The sequence below is a fragment of the Solanum pennellii genome, chromosome 4 (genome assembly GCF_001406875.1).
Source record: "Solanum pennellii chromosome 4, SPENNV200".
NCBI lineage: Eukaryota > Viridiplantae > Streptophyta > Magnoliopsida > Solanales > Solanaceae > Solanum > Solanum pennellii.
Window position 1 is genome coordinate 55,780,776 of NC_028640.1, and position 22,568 is coordinate 55,803,343.

A 22,568-nucleotide genomic window follows, 5' to 3' on the forward strand; every position below is an offset into this window, starting at 1 on the left:
GGGGGGTTAAGTTCAAGTCTGTAGCCTAGTTCTCCTATCAAGTTCGAAGTGCAATTTATGCATTTTCCAAAAGAAAAAACAACAGTTCAAGGACAATTAGGAAGCACGAGGAACAACAACACCTCTTACCTAGATAGAAGCTGGCTTAGTCTAGCAGACTCAAGACCCAATAGCATGAAACTCAACTTAGATATAAAATTGCAGAAAGGAGAAAAAAAACTGATGTAAAAACCATGAAACAAATTGGACCCATATAAAGTCCTATGTTGAGTTATATAGTTGTTCCACAGCAGTTCAACGGTCTTGAATTACTCCACCAGTTGTCTTAAGGTCTTGGGCTGGATTCTGAATTCTTTCACCACATAAAAGTGCATGTGTGAACCACAAAATCTGGATACACGTATAGTAGGGTCTCAACTCATATGGTTGTTACACATGAGTTGTTTAGAGCTTCTAAATCAATTTATAAAGGTCTCAAACTATCGCCTTAGATTTTGAGTCTGAATGCTCAGATTCTCACACACATATAACTGGAGAAACTTTTATACCAAGCAGGATCTGATCCTTAATTTTTTGTATTTAAGTTCATCATCTGCATGCCAGTGGCAAGGAAGTGAAAGAACCACAAATTAAGTGTTTAGGCTTTTTACTGAAGCGACTAATGTTTTTTTAACAAATTCGCCTAACACTTCTCAAGAAACAAAGAAGTAATCTTGTTCATAACTATCAAACAGAAACTCTGATACATTCTCTTAATTTAGGAAGTCTTGACCTTATATGACGTCAACATGAATTTAACTTATATCTAACTGCTTATAAGTTGCACTATGAAGGATCTTATTTACCTGATGACTTTATCTTTTACCTGATTAAATCCCCCCATGTACTTTTCTTGTATCACCATTTACCACCTTACCAAATTGAAGGATCTCTTTTCTTTGTTATCATTCCACAAATTCCTTCTGATCTTGTTCAAGTTATTCTTCACACTGGAAGGCATAGGAAAGAGCAACATAAGGTAAGTTGGTAAGGAATCAAGAACACTGTAAATAAGTATAACCCTGCTAACCCAGATATAGGTATTGTCTATTCCAAGTTTCAAGTTTCTTTCAAATCTTTCTTCAATCTTTGCCTTATATTGTTGCTCCTAACGGAATGCCCAAAAAAATGGTTGGAAGCTCACCAATTAGACACCCCAAATTCTCATTAGTATGTGCAAGTCATCCACATCATTAACGGTAAATAGCAAGCTCTTTCACAAGTTGATCTTTAAACTGAGACTGATTCAAACAATAGCAAGATGGCTCTTAAATATCTAAGTTTCTCCTTAGCTCCACAAGAAACAAGAATATCATTGGCATATAGTACGTAGAAACCTTCACTCTATCAAGTCTTATTGTCCCAGTTTTGAACCCTTTAATCCAATGCAAAGTCATCGCTCTGTGTAGCATTAGACTGATTCCTCCCATAGAAGGACTATATAAGAAGGGGATAGAGGGTCCCCCTGTCTTAATTCCTAGAGTCTTCTGGAGTTCCATTAATAATCACAGCTTACGTAACAGTGGAAATGCACCATTTAATACACCAAATCCACTTTTCGCCAAATGTCATATATTTTAACAGATTAAGTAGGTAAAACCAATTCACATATGAAATTCCTTTTCTATGTCCAACTTACATAAATTACAGAATACCACTTCACCATGTCTCCTACTAAGCACTCAATTGCAATGAGCACTGGGTGCATTATTTATATGAAGGCCTTTTGTGTATCTACTACCAAGTACCAAGCATTTCATAACCTTCTTGTCTTTCTATCAACAAATAGGAAATGATGTTATAGTGGCTTTCCAATAAGCTAATTAGCCTGAAATCCCTCAATGCACTTGCCTTCTTAGGGATTAAAGACATGCAAGAGGCATACAAGCTTCTTTCAAATTTCCCAGAATGATAGAAGAAACCTACAGCAGCCATAACATCATCCTTCACCATGGACCAACAATGTTTAGGTTCAGGAACCTTCTCACTTAACAACTTCTAATGATATACTCCACTTCCTCTTCTGGAAATGGTCTATGAAGCCATTCACTATCTTCTGCTGATAATCTGGAACAATTGGCTTGGAAGGAGGGCCTCCAATTTTCATCTTCCCTGTACAAGTCCTTGTAACTAAGTATCTCCTCATTGATTACTCCACGTTTATCCACCTCTACTCCGTTAACTTTCGGCTTTTCAATCATGATACTCCGTTGATATTCAACTTTTCAATCATATTAAACCTTCTGTTGTGTAAAAACTCTATTTCTTTGAATTGTCCCCCACTCTTATCCACGAAAATCTGGATCTTTGTCTACATAAAATTTGTGCTAACCTTATCACCTCATGTAGTTCCATCATGGTACCAGCCCTCTCTGTTAACTGCTCTTTATTAAGCACCCCGACTTCTTCAAAGCCGTGCTTACAGAAGATCTGCATTTCATTCTAATAGATAAAATCAAAGCTTTCTCTTCACAGCCCTCAAAGCCCAATCCATTTGTTTACCCACCTTGGTTATACATCTTTGAACCCATTTTTAGAAACACAATCAAATTTAATAGAAGGATAAGAAAATTGTATGCACTGTTGCGTTGCATGCTGGACGTCATCTCTGTTCATGGTAATGCCAGAAGTTTGTCAGAAGAAGACAGAGAACCTTCCTCTGCAGAAGTAGCTTCTAATCTTCTGTCACTTATCAAAGCCCCCAAATCGAACCTTTGCATATGTTTCCTACCTAAAAGAAGAAACTTGGTCAACTTCGGATGATAGCTGCTCGGCAATCACCAAAGGTTCTGGAGAAATTATATCACGATTTCGAGCTTTATGTTGGGCTGCTGACAATTCCATGAGAAAAGAGTCTGATTTGAGCCCATTAATATCTACTGAATGGGTCATTGGAGAGGCATTACCAACCCCACAGAAAATTCTCGTTTTTCAGTAATTTTATCCTTTGCTACTCTGCAATCACCAACGACTCTGGAGAAATTATATCACGATTTCGAGCTTTATGTGTATAATTTCACGAGAAGGTTTCAATGGACAAAAAAAACATGGTTAAATCACCTTTTACTCCGAGACAATGGACTCAAACCATTATTCGACTTTTGCTTTTTCATTTCCATTTGTATTTGCATGTGGACCACATGAATGATTTTGCACCGATTGAAATTTAGAATCAAAGCTGCGGTAGAGGATGTGCTGCTATGGGAAACCCTCAATGACTTCAGTAGTGCGTGGAATTACTGATGCACCTCCCTTTTCATTATCAATTCTTCCACAGGACCTCTGGCCATTACCATCGTTTCGAGAAAAAGATTTCCATCATAGTTGTACAGCCTTCTCTATACCCACCTGAATTTTAATTCCGCACTCTCCGTCTTGAATAAAATGTATAACTGTGTTTGGGCCGATGAGGATCGAACTTGAATTGTCGCCCATTTCAAATGTTCTCTCGTACGTGTCACATCATCTAGACTCAAAAAACCCCTATAGTGCTTTCCAATAGCTCAGATAGTGTCTCCCCGCAACATATGTGCCAGGAAGTTCAATCGAATCCATGTGGTCGGCAATATTATTCTTCAAGCATTAGACATGCCCAAACAAAAAGATTGTTCTAAAACCCCTCCATATCAAATCACTCACAAGAGCCCTAGCTGCTTCATAATTTGATGGAAATTCAATAAGAAAGCTTTTACCGACCATGTCCATCATTCCAGGTTCTGCCACCAAGTTCATTCCAGTTCTTCGTAGCACATATATTAATCATATGCTCTACCCCAATTTTGATGTGACACTCTTTCCTTTTTAGTCGGTTCAAACTTCAAAAACAAATAACACATTTCCATATTTCGTAACTACTTAAATTTAAAATGTTCATTTTACCTTTAATGAGATCATTTATAGCCACACGAATGTCTATGGCTTATTTTAAACCACAAGTTTCAAAAGTCTTACTTTATTTTATGTTCCTATCTAATTAAGATATTAGGCACTTGCTCATACAATTCTGTTGTTATACTTATGACCTAATATACACAACACCTCCTTATCACAACCGGCATTTAGTTTTCGAGTTAGATTATTTCTGGATTATGGTAGCCCCTGCATATGACTTGTTATCAACTCTTTTTTGTTGACAAAGAAACCCACAGCTACTACCCTTCGGGTGCACACATGATATACCCTGGTCCTTTAGTGTTATAACCTGCAAATCATACAAGAGAGGTAAATCACACTAGGCAAGCAATGAGTGACGAACTCGACCAAGAAACATACAGGGTGTTTCAAAATTGAGACCCCCCATTTGGGAGATCATCTATTCAACCAACACAGTGACCCTTGCCGGTTTGTTGTCGACTTTCCAAATGTTTTATTATTTCGTTTCTCTGCAAATCTTTGGATGTTCCTTGCAATATTAGCCCATCCTTTATTCTCCTTGAACTTAGGAACAATAACATGTCTCTTCCTTCTTCCTTGTACCGCAACTATTCTGATGTATCTACCCTGACCGATCTCATATATGGAGTATTCATATGACCACTGCTGCTTCACCCATTTGTCGTTAATTTCCCCTATACCTTCTAAAGCTAAGCACATGATATGACCAATCCACAGAAGTACATTATGACTAATATGTATACTTCACCCATTTGTCGTTGATTTCCCCTATACCTTCTGAAGCTAAGCACATGATATGACCAATCCACAGAAGTACATCATGACTAATATGTATACTTGTCATGAATCCTCTGCTACTTCCAATCCACCCGTATCAATTAGCACCATCTTCCTCGATATCAAATGAGTTCCAACTGGTAACAAATAGCAAGCTTCTGCTGCGATTAAAAGCACCCTAAGCAAATTCGGTGAAATTTCATGTTGAATGTGGTGCCTCAAAACCTGGAGATTAGTTCCACTTTCTGATGTATGAATATACAACTTAAAAGTAGGATTACAGTATTTGGCAGAATCTGATTAGTCAGTTGCCATATTTTAGGCTTTAGTTTGAACTAGTATCTTAAATAGCTTATAGAAAATGAATTCTGAAACAGGCTTCTTAACTCCACCAGTCATCAATGGTGAAAATTATCAAGCTTGGGCAATTAGAATGACGGTTCATCTTGAAGCGGTGGATCTCTGGGAAACAGTACAAGAGGATAATGAAGTAACTCCTCTCGATAGTGCATTAGATGAAACATCACAAGGAGAATAAGACAAGGAAAGCCAAAGCTAAAGCTTGTCTTTTCTCTTCAATATCCCATTCAATTCTTCCCAGAATTATGCAAATGAAGTCTGCTGCAGAAATTCAAGAGTATCTCAAACAAGAATACCAAGGAAATGAAAGAGTGCAGAATATGCAAGTGATGAATCTGAGTCGAGAATTTGAAATGAAGAAAATGAAAGACTCAGAAACTATAGAAGACTATGCAGACCAACTACTCGACTTGGCCAACAAGGTGAGATTGTTTGGTAAGAATTTCGTTGATGAAAGAATTGTTCAAAAGATTCTTGTTACTATGAAGTCACAATCTTTAGAGAATTCTAAAGATCTGTCAAGCGTTACCTTGGCAAATTTGTTAAAGCTTTGCACGCATTGGAGCAAAAGAGATTAATGAAGAAAGAAGGTTTTGTTGAAGGTGCTTTTCAAGCTAATTCACATAACAACGAGCCAAACAAAGGAAGGAAAAAGAACAAGAAGCAGAGTTCAAGCAATAACTACAACAATCAGGGCGGAAGTCAGTCTACCTGCCCTCTTTGCAGAAAGAAAAATCCCTCTCAAAAAAGTTGATGGAGACCAGATGTCAAGTGCAACAATGTGGTAAAATAGGCCATGTCGAGAGGGTATGCAAGTCACAACCGCAACAACAAGAAGCTAAGGTTGTTGTAAATCAATATCAAGAAGCGCAATTGTTTGTAGCAACCTGTTTTGCTAGCAAAAGCGCTTCTAAAAGTTGGTTAATTGAGAGTTGGATACACAAATCATATGACCAGCAACCAAGAACTCTTTAAACATCTAGATAGATCTTTTATTTCCAAAGTGAAAATTGGAAATGAAGAATATCTCGATGCAAGAGGCAAAGGAATTGTTGCAATCGAAAGCCTTACAGGTTTGAAACTTATAGTTGATGTTCTCTTTGTTCCTGATCTTGACCAAAACCTCTCAAGGGTTGGACAGCTACTTTTTAATGGTTTGAAAGTGTTGTTTGAAGAAAAATCATGTGTCATCAAGGATGCTGATAATAAAGAGATGTTCAAGATCAAGATGAGAGGAAAAAGTTTTGCCTTAAGCCTGTTGAACAAGGAGCAAGCAGTACTTATCTAGTTGGAAAATAACTCAGAACAACGGCACAAAAGACTCGGACATTTTGATCATATGATGTTATACTCTTCATGGAAGAAAATCAACTAGCAGAAGGTCTTCCAAGCCTTGAGAAGAACCTACCGGCATGTGAAGCTTATTAGTATGGGAAGCAAACAAGGTTGCCTTTTCAAAATTCATCATGGAGGGCAAAGAAGAAGTTGCAGCTTATTATTCACACGGAAGTAGGCGGACCTCAGAAAACACCATCTTTACAAGGTAGTAAGTACTATATTGCCTTTATTGCTGATTGTACCAGATATTGTTGGATTTAATTTTTTTGAAAATGGTAACTTTGTCTATTCCTCAAAAGTCAGTACACTGATCAGTATTTACAACATGTACTTCAAATTCTACTATCTTTAACTAAATTGAGTCTAGTACATCAATTAAGGAGATAGTATCATTTGACTATAGTTGATTACACCAAAAACATAGTAGCATAAGACAATTTAGTTTGACTTTTTGCATACTATTCTCAACACTATCGAAAGCTCTAGTGTTGCTTTCCTTCCATATTGCCCACCATATGCTAGCTCGGACAATTCTCCATCATCTCTATTCTTGGATTGCTTTCCTGCTTCCTCCCAACTCTGAATTGCTTTTGTGATCTTGGCAGGCATGGTCATGACATACACTTAAGGCTCAGGAATAACCTTGTCATCTTGCAATGTAGAAAGAGATGGTTAACTGTCTCAGCAGTTTCACCACAAAAGAAACATCTAGAACATAATGGTATCCCCCTTTTCTTTAAGTTGTCTTGAGTCAGTACAGTCTCCTTGGCTAACAACCAAACAAAACATGTCATTTGAGTGGAATTTTTTACTTCCAGATTCCTCTCCATGGCTAGTGACTTTGAGGTTGATTGGTGTGGTTCAACCAGTTGTATGCACAACCCACCTTAAAGCTGCCATTTCAATTGCCTTTCCACCACAAAATGTCCTGACCTCCTATTAAATTGCCCAATGGTGTTGAAAAAATTTACTAACCTTGAATCTCCCAATCATTTAATTGTCTTCTAAAGATGAAGTTCCACCCTTGAGGAGTCCAGTGATCTACTATAGTCTTCTGTTGGTGAGACTCCAGAGAGTATATATCAGGATACAAGGCCTCTAGCCTACCTGCCTCATGCCAAACATCTTTCCAGAATTCTATAATCTCTCCATTCCTCACTTTGATCCGTGTGTTAGCCTTAAATTCGGACCACAAAGATCTAATGGATCTCCATACACTAACCCATATGTTGTAGTCACTTCTTTGGTCATCTAGTTATCTTCCTCCTTATATTTCGCTTTAATGGCTTCCTTCCAGTAGGTTTACTCTCCATTGTTTAACTTCCATAACCATTTCATCATAAGAGCTTTGCTTTGATTCAACAAATTCCTTATTTCGAGACCTCCATGCTTCTTTCCCACTATCACAACATCCCATTTAACCAAGTTGTAGCCTTTCCTCTCACTGTTTCCTTGCCAAAGAAATTTTCTTCTGATTTAATCTAACCCAGTGATTACACTTTTGGGAATTGGGAATTCTGACATCATATAGGTTGGTAGTGAATCAACAACAGAATTAATCAAGGCAACCTGCCACCCTGGAGAGAAATTATGATTTCCATCTTCCTAACTTCATTTCACATTTCTCAATTACATTGTTCCAGATTTCATATGACTGAGATTTGGCCCCCAAAGGCATCCCAAGATATGATGTAGGCACTCCAATGTCCCCTCCCAGAACCGCATTTAATGCTTCCATGTTGTGTACTTCATTAATTGGATAGAGGTGGCTTTTCCTCCAATTTATGTTAAGACCAGAGAACCCTTCAAACAACACTAGGGTCACCCTCAACATCTTTAGTTGACCTTCATCAGCATCACATAATATCAATGTGTCATCCGCGTATTGTAGATGGGTAATTTCCACATTATCAACTTCCTATCTGTTGACTTCAAAACCTCTAAGTCATCCCTTCATTTTAGTTGATTTGATCATATTGTTCAGCCCTTCCATAGCAAGTAGGAAAAGGAAAGACGACAAAGGGTCTCCCTGCCTTAGTCCCCTCTCTGCACTAAAGAAACAGACAGGGGATCCATTCATAAGTAATGAGAATCTCACAGTACTGATACAATGTCTGATCCATTGGATCCACTTCCTCCCGAATCCCAATCTCCCCATTGTGGTCAAAAGATATTCCCAATTAACATGGTCATAGCTTTCTCCATGTCTAGCTTACAAAGTATCTTGGTTTCTTTTGCTTTTGTCTGGAATCCACTGCCTCATTAGTTATCAACACTGGATCCATGATTTGCCTTCCTTGGATAAAAGCCATTTGTCGGGAATCCACAAGTTTAACCATTACCCCTTTCATTCTCTCTGTCAGAACTTTAGCAAAAAGCTTATAGATGCTGCCTATTCATTTGATGGGTCTGAAATCTCTCAATTCCTTAGCACCCTTCTTCTTTGGGATGAGAGTAATAAATGTTGCATTTAAACTTTTTTCAAACACTTCCTGCTCATAAAAGTTTTGGAAAGCTTTCATGACGTCCTCCTTTACCACCTCCCAACATTTTAAGAAAAAAACCATCGTGAATCCATCAGGCCCAGGTGCTTTATCAATTACACACATTTTAGGACTTCACTCTCCTCAAAGTTCCTCTGCAGATTCTCCTTTTCCTCCTCTGTTAACCCGAGGCAATTTGCATCAGTATAGGCAGGTCTCCAGTTAGTAGTTTCAGTATATAGCTTCTTGTAGAAGTCTACTATCTAACCTTCAATTTTTGCAGGATCTTGGGTTAGTTCTCCTTGGACCATTAGTTCATCAATATTGTTGTACCTCTTGTGTAATGGCCATTTTGTGGAAGAACTTAGTGTTCTTAACCCCCTCTTTTAACCATAGTGATCTTGACTTTTGTCTCCATGCAATTTCATCATATTTGAGCAATTCCTCGAACTCTAGTAATCTAGAGTTCTTCCTTGCTACCTCATCCTCCGTAAGTGCTCTACCCTTACTAGCTTCGTCAAAAACAGCCAACTCTTTGAGTAAGTTCCTCCTTTTAGCTCCCCTTAAGCTTTCCTTTTAATACCTTAAGTTTTGAAGCAAGTATGAGATGGTCTCCCAGAGAAGCTGAAAGTGTCCCACCATTCTTTGATTCTGTTTGTGAACCCATCTGTTTCTAACCACCAGTTTTCAAACTTTAAATAATTATGTTTTGGCTCCACACTCCCTGTAAGCAATGCAATAGGAGTTTGGTCTGATCCGAGGCTTTGTAAAGCTATCTATTTGATGTTGTTGAAGCTTTCATCCCATTCTTTTGATATCAAAATCCTATCAATTCTGGAGGCAATGTCTTGACTGTCTCCTTTGAACCAAGTATATTGGCCATCCTCTAGTTGAGTGTCAAGCAACTTCAGATCTTCCATAAAATCTGAAAATTCTCTCATGTCTTTTGTTCTCAAACAGTTTCTCTTCTCTGAGATGAACCTACGTCCTCACCACATTGAAATCTCCACACACAGCCATGGCCCTTCTATTAAACCCCTTATCGCCCCTATTTCCTCCCAAACAAGCCTTCTTTCTACATAACAGTTGGGGGCATACACCCCTGTAATGTGACAACTGAAGTTTTGAAGTTGAGCTTCAAATTTGCCAGTCTCCAAAATATCCCCCTTCCACACTCTATTGTCCCACAACATTAAAATTCCCCCTCTAGTCCCACTAGCTTCCAAACATGCATATTTGACTCATCTCCCTACCCAAATTTGCCTAATCTCCTCTATCACATCCCCCTCTAACTTAGTATCTTGCAAACAAATGATGTATGCATTCCACACACACACATACACCCCATAACACTTTTGACTAATCTTCTCTTATCCTTGTTATTCAATCCCCTTAGATTCCATGTAACCAATTAAAACTTCATCTATCACTAATGAGCAAGTTTCTCCCCATACCCCCGGTTCCACTATTTTTAAATTTCACATCAAAGCTTACTAGACTTTCGAACTCTTGGGAACCTCTGCACCTTGTTTTCTTGCATACATCCTCTACTTTCATTCTTCTTGCTTGTCTTGAGCTGTCTACTTGAAGTAGTAGCTCCAAGGCCTCCTCTTCATGGCCCTGGAAGTCAACACCCAAAACTTTACCCAACTTGATCAAGTTTTGTTGTACCCAGTTTGAAGTCTCCCTCTCCTTATTTCTTTTTTCTTCTTGCTGTTGAATTTGGAGCGGTTGTGGTTCCTCAATCTCCTAGTCCTTCATGAGAGTGATCGAACCATTATCCTCCTCGTTTTCTGAAATCTCCCCCCTTAGTTTATTATGATCAATCTCTATTAATTGGCGTTGAGATTCGATAATTGATTCCCTGACCATGTTTGCCATCTCCTCCTCTACATGGGCAATTTGACTCAAGTTCTGTGTGGCTGTTCTTTCTGTTTCTTGATTGTATTGCAGCTCCGGGAGCTTTGGGAAATTACCACTATTATGTGGTATTGGGCTTTTACAACTTATGCCATTAAAAATGACTTGACTTAAAAAGTCAGGCCCATTCTTGTAAATTTTCCTCTTTCTATTGGGTTGTTGATGGCCCAAAGATTCTCCCTTAATTAAATGAGATGTGTGCCCCACGTGTGGTGCCCTCTCTCTTCTTTTTACAGTTGGGTCCACTTGTTCCTCTGATGCAAAATCCTTAAACTGTTGGGATCGTACTTTTCCACATGCTTTACTACTGACTTTACCACAACCTTTACCAACTTCAGACTTTTGTGCAAAAGCATGTACCGGGTAATATATGTGCTCTATCTTCTCCATGTGCACTATCTTCTCCGGTGACTCTATTTTCAGTTTGCAAAGATTACGGTTGTAATTCTACTCTTACTTGGAACTCAACCCATATCGGAAAGTGGAATATTACTCCATTTCTGGAGATTGAAACTTCTTTGGGAATGTTTCTTCCATCATTAGCAACCAGAAATCTTGCCCAATTCATATGATTTCTTAGTTTTGTTTCCTCCTCTGTGGCCACCCAACCTCCACATAAGTTTTCGATTCTTGAAATACTCTCTCCGACCATAAATGAAGGGGGATTCTAACAATTCTTATCCATGTTTCCATCGTCCGAGTATTATTGGGGAGACAACCTACCATCGGATTCCACCTTTCAAGATTGAATCTGTGATTCTTCCAGTTCCATACCTCCATACATTTCATAGATGTTAACTCCAAATGCCTTTTCCAGAGTGTTGATGACCATCTTCTTATCTCAGGCAAAGTTGGCTTTTCCTTCATCTGTCCTTCCAGATGACCTACTAGGCATCTTTCTAGAAGCCCATTCTTTTGGTCTTCAACATGTGTGTGAACTCCAATAATACTAGCATTGTTCGTAATCTCTGCTCTTTTATAGTCTCTGATTGCCATTTACTATCCTTAACTGCCTTTGCATAAGGGTAGTTGGCTTTAGTTAATTTAGGAGATCCTGGCACTTCCATACTTTTAGAGCATTAAATGAGGATGACCAGTATGGACCTACCTCCATTATTGATGGAAATGATACTATAAATCTTCCATGTTCATTATGTTTCCTAGTACAGAAATGATCCGCCTCTTTTTCTGCAGTTTTCCGTCTTCTGATTGTTTTCTTCTGATCGCTGGAAGCTTCTCTGAGAGTGAAGCAGATCCATTCCATGGTTTTCTTCTCATGGAAGATCTCCTCATCAACTTTCTACTCCTCTCGACCCATTCGAATCACATAGAGAAGCCAGTGCTCCATTTAGTGATGTCAAAAGATTTAAAACCCGCATTGAAATAATTCCTATTATCACCCATTGCAAAGTCTGAAAGAAGGAACCGAATCTCGGGAAACTATCACGTAAGGTGATAGTTCAGAAAGGTAATGAAAGGGAAGGAATGAAAATGAAGGTTCCGGCGAGAGAGTGCCGAAAAGAGAGACCCTCCCCCCCCCCCAGGAAGTAGCAGAGAAAATTACCTCGGGACAAGTGCCTGAGAGCATTTTTGTTGGTTTTGAAAATGTTAACTTATTGTTGGATTTAATTTTTGAATTTATAAATCTGAGGTCTTTGATGTATTCAGGAAATACAAGGCTTTTGTGGAAAATCAGAGTGGTTGCATAATTCAAGTGATCAGAACAGATAATGGAACCGAGTATACTTCAGAAAAATTCAACAAGTTTTGTAATGAAGCGGGAATTGAGCATCAGCTAACAGCACCTTATACTCCCCCACAAAACGGAGTAGTGGAAAGAAAAGATAAGATGGTAATAGAAATGACAAGGTGTTTGCTCCATGTGAAAGGACTGCAAAGAAATTTGGGCCAAAGCTGCAAATACTACAGTATTTCTGCTAAACAGATTGCCAACTAAGGCCTTGCAAAAGAAGACACCATTTGAGGCTTGGTTTGGTTACAACCTTTGCTAACAAATCTAAAAATATTTGGTTGTTTTTGTTTTTCATATGTACCTCAAGTGAAAAGATATAAATTGGATAAGGTCAAACCTGGAATTGGTGTAGGATACGACAGTCACTCAAAAGCTTATAGGATCATTTGACAAAGAAGCTTATAGGGTCTATCAACCTCAAAATGACACAATCACTGTTAGCAGGGATGTCAAGTTCATGGAAAATGACACCTGGAGATGATGAAAAGCAAAAAATCTAGAATCTCTAGTGAAGATGTGGATGATGTACCTATTAGAGGTACAAGAACACTTTTTGATTTATATCAAAGGTGTAATGTTGCGATTTTAGAACCAGGAGGATTTATGGAGGCAGCTAAAGATGAAAAATGGAGATATGTAATGCAGGAGGTGCTCAAAATGATTAGAAAAGAACAACACATGCGAGCTGGTTGACAGACCATCGCACAACAAGGCTATTGGAGTCAAGTGGGTTTATATAACCAAGCTCAATCCTGATGGTTCCATAAACAAGAACAAGGTCAGGCTTGTTGCAAAAGGGTACGCACAAATGTTTGGAGTAGATTTTTCACTTTTGTTCCTGTCGCTCGTTTGGATATGACAAGAATGTTGTTAGCTTTAGCAGCTCAATGGGGATGGAAGATACACCAGCTTGATGTGAAATCAGCTTTCCTAAATAGCTACCTTGAAAAAGAAATCTTTGTTAAACAACCTAAAGGTTTTTCTATCAGAAGCAAAGAAGACAAAGTGTACCTTCTAAAAAAGGCATTGTATGGCTTAAAACAAGCTCTTAGAGCTTGATATAGCAGAATTGATGCTCATCTTCTGACCTTCGGCTTTACAAAAAGTCTCAGCGAGTCTACCCTATATATTAGAAAAAAGGTTTCTGATTTAACCATAGTTTCTTTATATGTAGATGACTTGCTAGTTACAAATAACAATTCGAACTTGATTGATTTGTTCAATACTGAAATGATGGAAGTTTTTGAGATGAAAACCCTTGGTGAAATGTTCTACTTTCTTGGCATGGAAATTCAGCAAAAAGGACATGAGGTCATCATATGCCAGCACAAATATGCTAAAGAAATTCTCATAAAGGTTCAAAATGGAAGAATGCAATTCTACAATAACTTTATGAATCAAAAGGAGAAGTTTTGCAAAGATGATGGAGCTGAAAAGGTTAATGTACTTGACTGCAACGAGACCAGATATTCTTTATGCTTTGAGTTTACTTTCAAGGTATACGCATTCTGCTAGCGAAATTCATTTTCAAGCATCTAAACGCGTGATTATAAATGTTAAGGTATTTCGAATTTTGGCATAATGTTCAAGAAAGCATCCAAGTTTCAGTTTCTTGGATTTTCTGATAGTGATTGGGTTGCTCAGATGATATGAGGAGCACCTCTGGTTATTTTTTTAGTTTTGGTACAGAAATGTTCTCTTGGTGCTCAAAGAAGCAAGACATTGTGGCTCAATCAACAGCTGAAGCAGAGTACATTGCAGCTGCATCAGCTATGAATCAAACCCTTTGGATTCGGAAGCTACTGGCAGATTTGTACATGGAGCAAAAGAAGAGCAGTGAAATCTTTGATGATAACAAGCTGCGAGTTCAATTGCAAAAATTGCAAATAATCCTGTTTCACATGAAAGACAATATTTCAAGATCAAACTTTATTTCTTGAGGGAGGAACAAAAGAATGGAGACAGACTTGGTGCACTGCAAAACTAATTTTCAGACTGCTGATATTTTATCTAAGGCCCTACCTAGAGCAAGATTTGAATTTCTCACAAAAAGACTTGGGATTGTTGCTCTTGAGTCAAGGAGTGTTGAAAGTGGTGCCTCAAAACTTGGAGATTAGTTCCACTTTTTGTTGCATCAATATACAGCTTAAAAGTAGGATTAAGTTTAGATATATTAGGCTGCAGTATTTGGCAGAATTTGATTAGTCAGTTGCAATATTTTAGGCTTTAGTTATTGGACATAATCTTTAGTTTATCTTACTCCTTTTCTTTAGCTTTTTAAGTTATGAATTCATGTATTTATATGGAAATCATTATTTCAATAAAAAAAACAGCATCTTGACCTTGTTATCTTTTCTTTTCTTTCTTGGTCAATATCTGTTACAGTCCTACATTTACCTCTCAGTTGTACAGGATCGGAATTCTCAGGGATATAGGAGAAAATGATCAGGGACTTTGTTATTCCACTGGATAAAAGGTAGTAGTCATCTAGCAGATGTAAGTGTTGTTTTATTTGGTTTGGAATAATAGATATACTAAGGCAATATTCAACTTGGTATAGAGATGGACTGATTTCTTCTTTCAGAATAATTCAGAGAGCACCTCAAGAGGACGGTCTACGGGTTTAGAAATCAACAAAGTGAAGTGACAACCTTAGAAACCAAGGTTCATATCCCAACAGAAGCAACACCAAGTGGTTTAACTAGGTTTTTTATGTCCATAGACACCTATCCCTATCAAAATTGCAATCCTTGTACATACAAGCACTAAAACTTAGTTTATGTGAATTCAATGAAATAATTTCTTAACAGAGAAAGTTAATACACTTAGGAGTAGTGTAGTTCATAACCAGTTACTCAAAAGATTATAAATAGAGATCGCTATACGGTAAATAACATTGTAGGTACTGCTACTGGTGAACAATAGTACAAAGATTTTTATGCAGAGTTAGCCTACTTCTGAGCGAGTTTTGTCCATACATTTTCTAATCAAGGCATACTGCTATAAGATTTTTCCACACACTAGTGACCACATGACTGGAAGTTCCCGTTTATTCTCTACTTACACTCCTTGTGCAGGGAACAGTAAAATCAAGATAGATGATGATTCTTTCTCTGCAATTGCTGGAAAAGGAACTATTAAACTATCACCGTCTCTTACACTTCATGATACTCTTCATGTTCCAAAGCTCTCTTGTAATCTAGTTTCTGTCAGTAAATTAACCCGTTCTCTTAATTGTCGTGCTATTTTTTATTCCGATTTGTGTGAATTTCAGGAAAAGGACTCGGGAAGATGATTGACAGTGCTAGAGAATCAGGAAGTCTTTATTTTCTTGACAATGGGAACAACTCACTACAACTGAAACCTATTTGTTTGAACTCTACTTTTGTTTTGAATAATGTCATGCTTTGGCACTATAAGCTTGGACATCCAAGTTTTTATTTATTTAAGACACTTGTTACTTCAGTTATTTAGAAATAAAAATTCGTCCTTGTGCCAATGTGAATTTTGTGAAATGGCTAAGCATCACAAATCTTCTTTCCCTTCTAAAAATATCAGGCTTCAAAACCTTTTAAATGGTTCATAGTGATGTTGGGGACCATCTAGAATTTCAACAATGTTTGGGAAACGATGGTTTGGAACTTTTATTGACGATCATACTATATTGTGTTGGGTTTTTTATTGAATGACAAATTTGAGGTTAAAAATGTATTTGAGATTTTCTATGTCATGGTGGAAACACAGTTCAATGAGAAACTCAAGATTTTTCGGAGTGACAATGGTCGTGAATTTTTAATGAACAATTAGGAAGTTTTTTCAGAAAAACTAAGATAGTACACCAAAGCTCTTGTCCGTATACACCTCAACAAAATGGTATCGGCGAAAAAAAGAATAGACACCTTCTAGAGGTAACGAAAGCTTTAACGTTTACTAGTAAAGTTTCCTCAACACCTTTGGGGAGAGGCTCTCTTGGCTATCACTTACCTTATTAATAGGATGCCATCTCGTCCTCTTGAACTTAAGACACCTTCTAAAGTTTTCAGAGAAAGTTTTCCTAGTACTAGGTTAACTACAAATCTGCCTCTGAGAATTTTTGGTTGTACAACATTTGTTAATGTTCATAATCGTAGTAAACTTGAACCGCGGGCTAAGAAGTGTATTTTTGTAGGATATGCCCCAAGTCAAAAGGGATATAAGTGTTATGATCCACATGCTAGGAAGATAATTGTCACAATGGACCTAACTTTCTTTGAGTCGCAACTCTATTTTACTACTCATCTTCAGGGGGAGTATCATGTAGGTGAAGATTCATTTTTTTGTGATATTGAGGAAACTAGATATCAAGCAAATGATGAGCCTAATATTACAATAAATATTGATGTGATAGATGTAGGCGAAGATATAGATAAGTGTGATCCAAGAGATGATAAGGACCAAAGTGACTTGAATAATAAAAACTCAGAAATTGAACTTGAACCTATAGCGCATTCAAATGACAAAAATCAAAAAATGAAAATAGAGAACAAAAAACAGAAATGCAGGTGTATTCGAGAAAGAATCCAACTCAAGAAAAAAGGGCCGAAGATTCTCAGCACTGCCAAAAATCAGTCCCACAACACCTTACTGTAATTTAAGGTACTCTTCCAACTGATTCTACTCCTAATTCTTTAGATCTAGATCTACCTATTGCAAAACGCAAAGGTGTTAGAAATACTTCTAAATATCCTATTTCTCTGTTTGTGTCCTATGAAATGTTGTCTCCTAGTTATTCAGCCTTTACTTCACAGCTTTCTAGTGTGGAGATCCCACAAATGTGCAGGATGCTCTACAAGTTCCCGAGTGGAAGGAGACTATTTTGGAGGAATTGCGAGATCTTGAAAAAAATGTCCGCCTAGTAGTTAAGGGATTCATACAGGCATATGGCATTGACTATCTCAAGACGTTTGCTCCAGTAGCTAAGCTAAACTCAATTAGAGTTTTGTTGACAATTGCACTAAATCTCGACTGGTCTCTTCAACAGTTGGATGAGAAGAATGTTTTGTTGAATGGGCACCTAGAGGAAGAAGTCTATATGGATCCCCAACCAGGTGTTGAAGGGAAGTACAAGTCAAAGATATACAGGCTTAGAAGATCTCTTTATGGTCTAAAACAATCTCCAAGGGCTTGGTTCGAAAGGTTTACTCAATTTCTAAAAAAGCAAGGGTCTGTGCAAGGACAAGAAGATCACACTATGTTTACTCGACATTCACTAGAAGGAAAAGGACAAGCAGATCACACTATGTTTACTCGACATTCACTAGAAGGAAAAACAACAGTTCTCATAGTGTATGTTGCCGAATAAACACCTGCTTAGAAGGTCATTTTCTCTGGCTACTGAGCCTCCGACGATCCTTATATTATCATGGTTTGTGTGTAGCAGTGCCTTCTTTGATGCATCAGTTCTCCACCTGTGTTGGACCAGGCTCTTTGAATGATGAGGTCAACTTGGGCACTGTTGATGTCTGAATCTGATGTGTACTCTCTGGCTCGTATACGAACTTTGCCACTTTATGTGCTATGTTCCCCCATCCCCTTTGTATGTGTTGTCCAGTGTAAAAATGATTGATTTACTTTTGATAGCAATAAAGCTATGTATCTACCATTCTCATGGTACTTGAGTGTGCGGAAGAATTCCAAGAAGTGATCCTTCATTCTCCATCTCTTTATTGTATTTCCCTGTACTCCTGAAGCTTCAATAAATACCGCCACCAACCACTTTTCATGGCTGATCGTAACACTCCGCATTAATTTGCTTCTGCGTTCCACCCATTCGTACCAAGAATCTGCCCCAGAGCTGCATTTAGTGATACCGAATGACTTGAATCCTACATTGTAATACATTGTGTTGCCCTCCATTACTCAGGATCCGGCACTATTGCCGGAAAACGAGCCCGGAAGGCAGCCAAAACTATAATACAAACTTTTAACTCCTACGTCTCATAAAATGTGCCTAAGGGCATTTTTTTTACTTTTTCCATAAAAATCAATTCACTCTATTTACAAAATTTTAACGGCAAGCCCTTAGTCTTGGTCACTGGCAATTCCCAAGAAGTATAAAAATAAGAGATCTTCTTCCTATCTTATTTCTTATCTAGTGTAGTTAACTGCCAGGTCACCCTAAATCAAACCAGATCACTCATCTTCCTTCATCAAAATTTCTATAATTTAAACCTATGCACCTCCCTTCCCATTCAGAAAAAATACCAGTCATATTCAACCATTCTGCATCACAGTTCAGCCTCCTGAACCTTGTTTTCCCAAGCAGTCATAGCATAAACCTAACAGAGACCAATTATTGACTTAAAAACTGTAATTGTATCACAAATCTGTAGCTTTACCTAAAAGTATAATGATAATAAGAGAAGAGAAGGGCGGAGAAATTTTTCCAGTCTGTAAATAAAGTATTATGGTTGTTGCATCTATTTATTTGTAGGTGGCCTCATCCTATTTGAATAAAGGGTAGACCAGAAATTCTCATGATTGATCACTTGCATTCAAAGTTCCTTTTCCTATAAAAGCTTGGATGAATACTGTTTCACATGCAATAATAAATCATTGTTTACATGTTAGCATTATGGGAATGTCACTGGCAGCAAAAAGCAAATCCTTATCGTCAGCTTTATCCCAAATGGAAATTTTACCACTACAGAAACCACAACACAGTTGCAAGTCGCAACATAGATCTCACGGTGAAACCTTCAAATTGTACCCTCATCCTCTTCAATGCATAATTTTATGCTCTATTGACTTCAAAACCTTTAAGCCAGTGTTATCACAGGAGGAAACCATAAATAAGGTTCAAGATCTGTTGGGGTTAAGGACAAAGTGTAACTGCGCTTTGTTCAATGCAGACACAACCATATAGAACCCAGTAACATAGAAATTTGAAAAGAATGTCAGCAGGTGGAGTGGAGCTATACCAACCTAGTGAAACACAGTATATTATTATACTTCACAGAGCACTGCAAGATACCAATTTTGCACCATATTTTTCTTAATCAAGAATTATGCAATAATAAATGGAAAAAAAAAATTTTGAGAAAGTTAATTGGTAAATAATATAAAATTATGCAACAAGTTTTTCTAACTATTTTGGGTTAAGTACAAACTTGGATCAGAAGGGAGTTTGCTCTCAATATAAAGGCGTCAACATTGATTCACCACTTCCTCTACTTAGAAGCTTTATGCATACTCATGATTATGTCTTTTTAACTTCAACACAAAATGGCATTAACTTAGTTATGTTAAAGATCAGCATGTTCTAATCCATATCAAATAACAATGGCAGATTCTTTAAAGATGACCAACAATCTAATTTAATAAATTTCTCTGTAATCTTTTATTAGGATTCTATAGCCAGAAATCAATTCATATCTACACTAACTAATAATCTCACAAGAATCACCTTAAAAAAAATTTAACATGTTGATACTTGTATATATCTAATAAGAAAAAAAAAACAATGATGCATTTGATAAATTAAAGAGTTAAAAGTATTTGGTGGAAACCCTAAAAGTGATTAACGATAATAAAGGAGTTATGTAGCATCAAACGAAGTGTGTAGCATTTCAGTTCCTTGGTCCCAACAGTTGATACTTAAATTTCCCAAACTCAAGTAACTCCCATATCAATTACAGTAACATCCAAGCAGTTGGAACATAAATTTGGAAGAGATGATGGAGGCAGGAGTTCATTTTGGTCATGGTACTAGGAAATGGAATCCTAACGCCTTTCAAGTTCATATAATCAGAGACTCTACAAAATTCAAACTATCACACAAATTCCTCAGACACATATTAAGTTTTTTTCAACCCTGAAAGGTTGAGTAGTTGTTTGTAGAGGTGAAATTGCTTTTTCCTTATCAAATTTCTACAAATGTAAAAGGATTCCCTTTAAATATAATAATAAAAAAATTACCTTCATCACCCAGGAAAAACCAATGGAACCCTCCATACTCATAAAACCATCAATTCCAGCTTCTTCATCTTCAATATCATACTCATCTCCCCAAGTAGATGGATCACAGGACCACCAAATCCGCTGCTTCGTGGATCCTCCAAAACCAAACTCTTCTCCCTTATCATTAGCCCTAATTTCATCATCCCAGCTAAAGCCCTGGTAGTCCTTTGGGCGCTTCCTATTGCGGTGCCATCGGCCGCCGGCACCTTCCCGACGGCCGGAGCTGGTAGGGACACAGCGTGTGGAATTTGAAGTAGAACTGTTCAGTGGGAATCTGTAGCGTAAAGGAGAGGATAAGGGATTGAAAAGAATAGGGGAAGTGAGGAATTGAAGAACTTCACTCCCCATTGAAGGGTCGTCATGGTATTGTTTAAAGATGCGAGTATAAAATAAGAAATAATCAAACTAAGGGCCCGTTTGGATGGGCTTAATAAAAGCAGCTTTAAAAAAACACTTTTGAAAGTGCTGAAACTTATTTTTAAAATAAGCAGTTATGTGTTTGGATAAAAGTGGTGAAGTTGCTATGCCAAACGTGAAAAGGGAAAAATGGAAGAAAGAGATGTTAGGGTTATGTGGTTAATTTGGAGATTGTATAAAAATATTAAGGGGAAAAAGATAAAAATGTGGTCAACTTAAAACAGCTTATAAGCTAAAAAAAAAAAAAACACCCCTACCCCAGCTTTTAACTTTTGGCTTAAAATAAGTTTTTTTAACTTAAAATAAGTTATTTTGAGTATTGCCAAACAGCTAAATAAGTCAAAAAATCAGCTTTTAAGTCAGTTTGACCAGCTTTTAAGCTGAGCCAAACAGGCTCTAAGGGCCCGTTTGGATGGGCTTAATAAAAGCAGCTTTAAAAAAGTACTTTTGAAAGTGCTGAAACTTATTTTTAAAATAAGCAGTTATGCGTTTGGATAAAAGTGCTGAAGTTGCTATGCCAAACGTGAAAAGGAAAAAATGGAAGAAAGAGATGTTAGGGTTGTGGGTAATTTGGAAATTGTATAAAAATATTAAGGGCAAAAAGATAAAAATATGGTCAACTTAAAACAGCTTATAAGCTAAAAAAAAAAAAGCACCCCTATCCCAGCTTTTAACTTTTGGCTTAAAATAAGTTATTTTGAGTATTGCCAAACAGCTAAATAAGTCAAAAATCAGCTTTTAAGTCAGTTTGACCAGCTTTTAAGCTGAGCCAAACAGGCTCTAAGTCACTTTGATAATTGTCAAACAATCGAATAAGTCAAAAATTGACTTTTAAATGACTAGTTTTTAAGCTCATCCAAACAGGTTCTAAGATGTAATTTTTGTATGTCTAGATAATATTAATTTTTTAACTTCAAACTTTGATGAAATATTAACTTGGTGATATTTTCATTTTACTATGGTGTCAAATACTCAAATTTGAAAAATCTAAGATATATTTGTGACTATTATAAAATTAAGCTCATAAGAATATAATTATAAAGAGAAAGAAGACAAGAGAAGTAGATAGAAGAAAGAAATTTTCTTCTTATTAAAGTGTATCATACATTAATGATATCTATATTTATAAGTAGATAAATCACCTCAAAAGTCACTTTGATGAATGTCAAATTAATAGATACATCATTATCCCATAAAGGTTCATGTCACCTTGGAAACATACATATCCAAGATAAAGATAAATCTTGGGAATACATATTCATCCATGATAAGGATAAGTTCATGAATAAATGGATTATCCATTTAGTTCAATGGATATGTAACACTCCCCCTTAAATGTCCATAGATTATGGGCCTCATTAAAAGCTTACTAGGAAAAACTCTATGGGAAAAAACTCTAGTGAAGGAAAAAGAGTAGACATATGTTTTGATACGCACTATCTGTTGCCTCATTAAAAACCTTGCAAGCAAAATTCAGTGGGACAAAACCTCGGTCAAGAAAAAAAGAGTGCAACGCGTATTATACTTCACTTGATTAAAACAACAATTAATTTTTTGTGATGATTTATCCAATCTTGTACACAAACTTT

At 37.1% G+C, this 22,568-nt stretch overlaps 1 protein-coding gene across 1 annotated transcript in view; it reads right to left on the bottom strand.

The window, feature by feature from the left end:
• LOC107018061 overlaps positions 1–20,931 on the bottom strand; it is a 24,305-nt gene extending 3,374 nt beyond the window's left edge. Inside the window, exon 1 of the mRNA XM_015218424.2 lies at positions 20,521–20,931. Within this exon, the coding sequence (XP_015073910.1) occupies positions 20,521–20,910 (390 nt within the window). The 5' untranslated portion in view covers positions 20,911–20,931. The remainder of the gene's footprint in view (positions 1–20,520) is intronic.
• Positions 20,932–22,568: the final 1,637 nt, after the last annotated feature.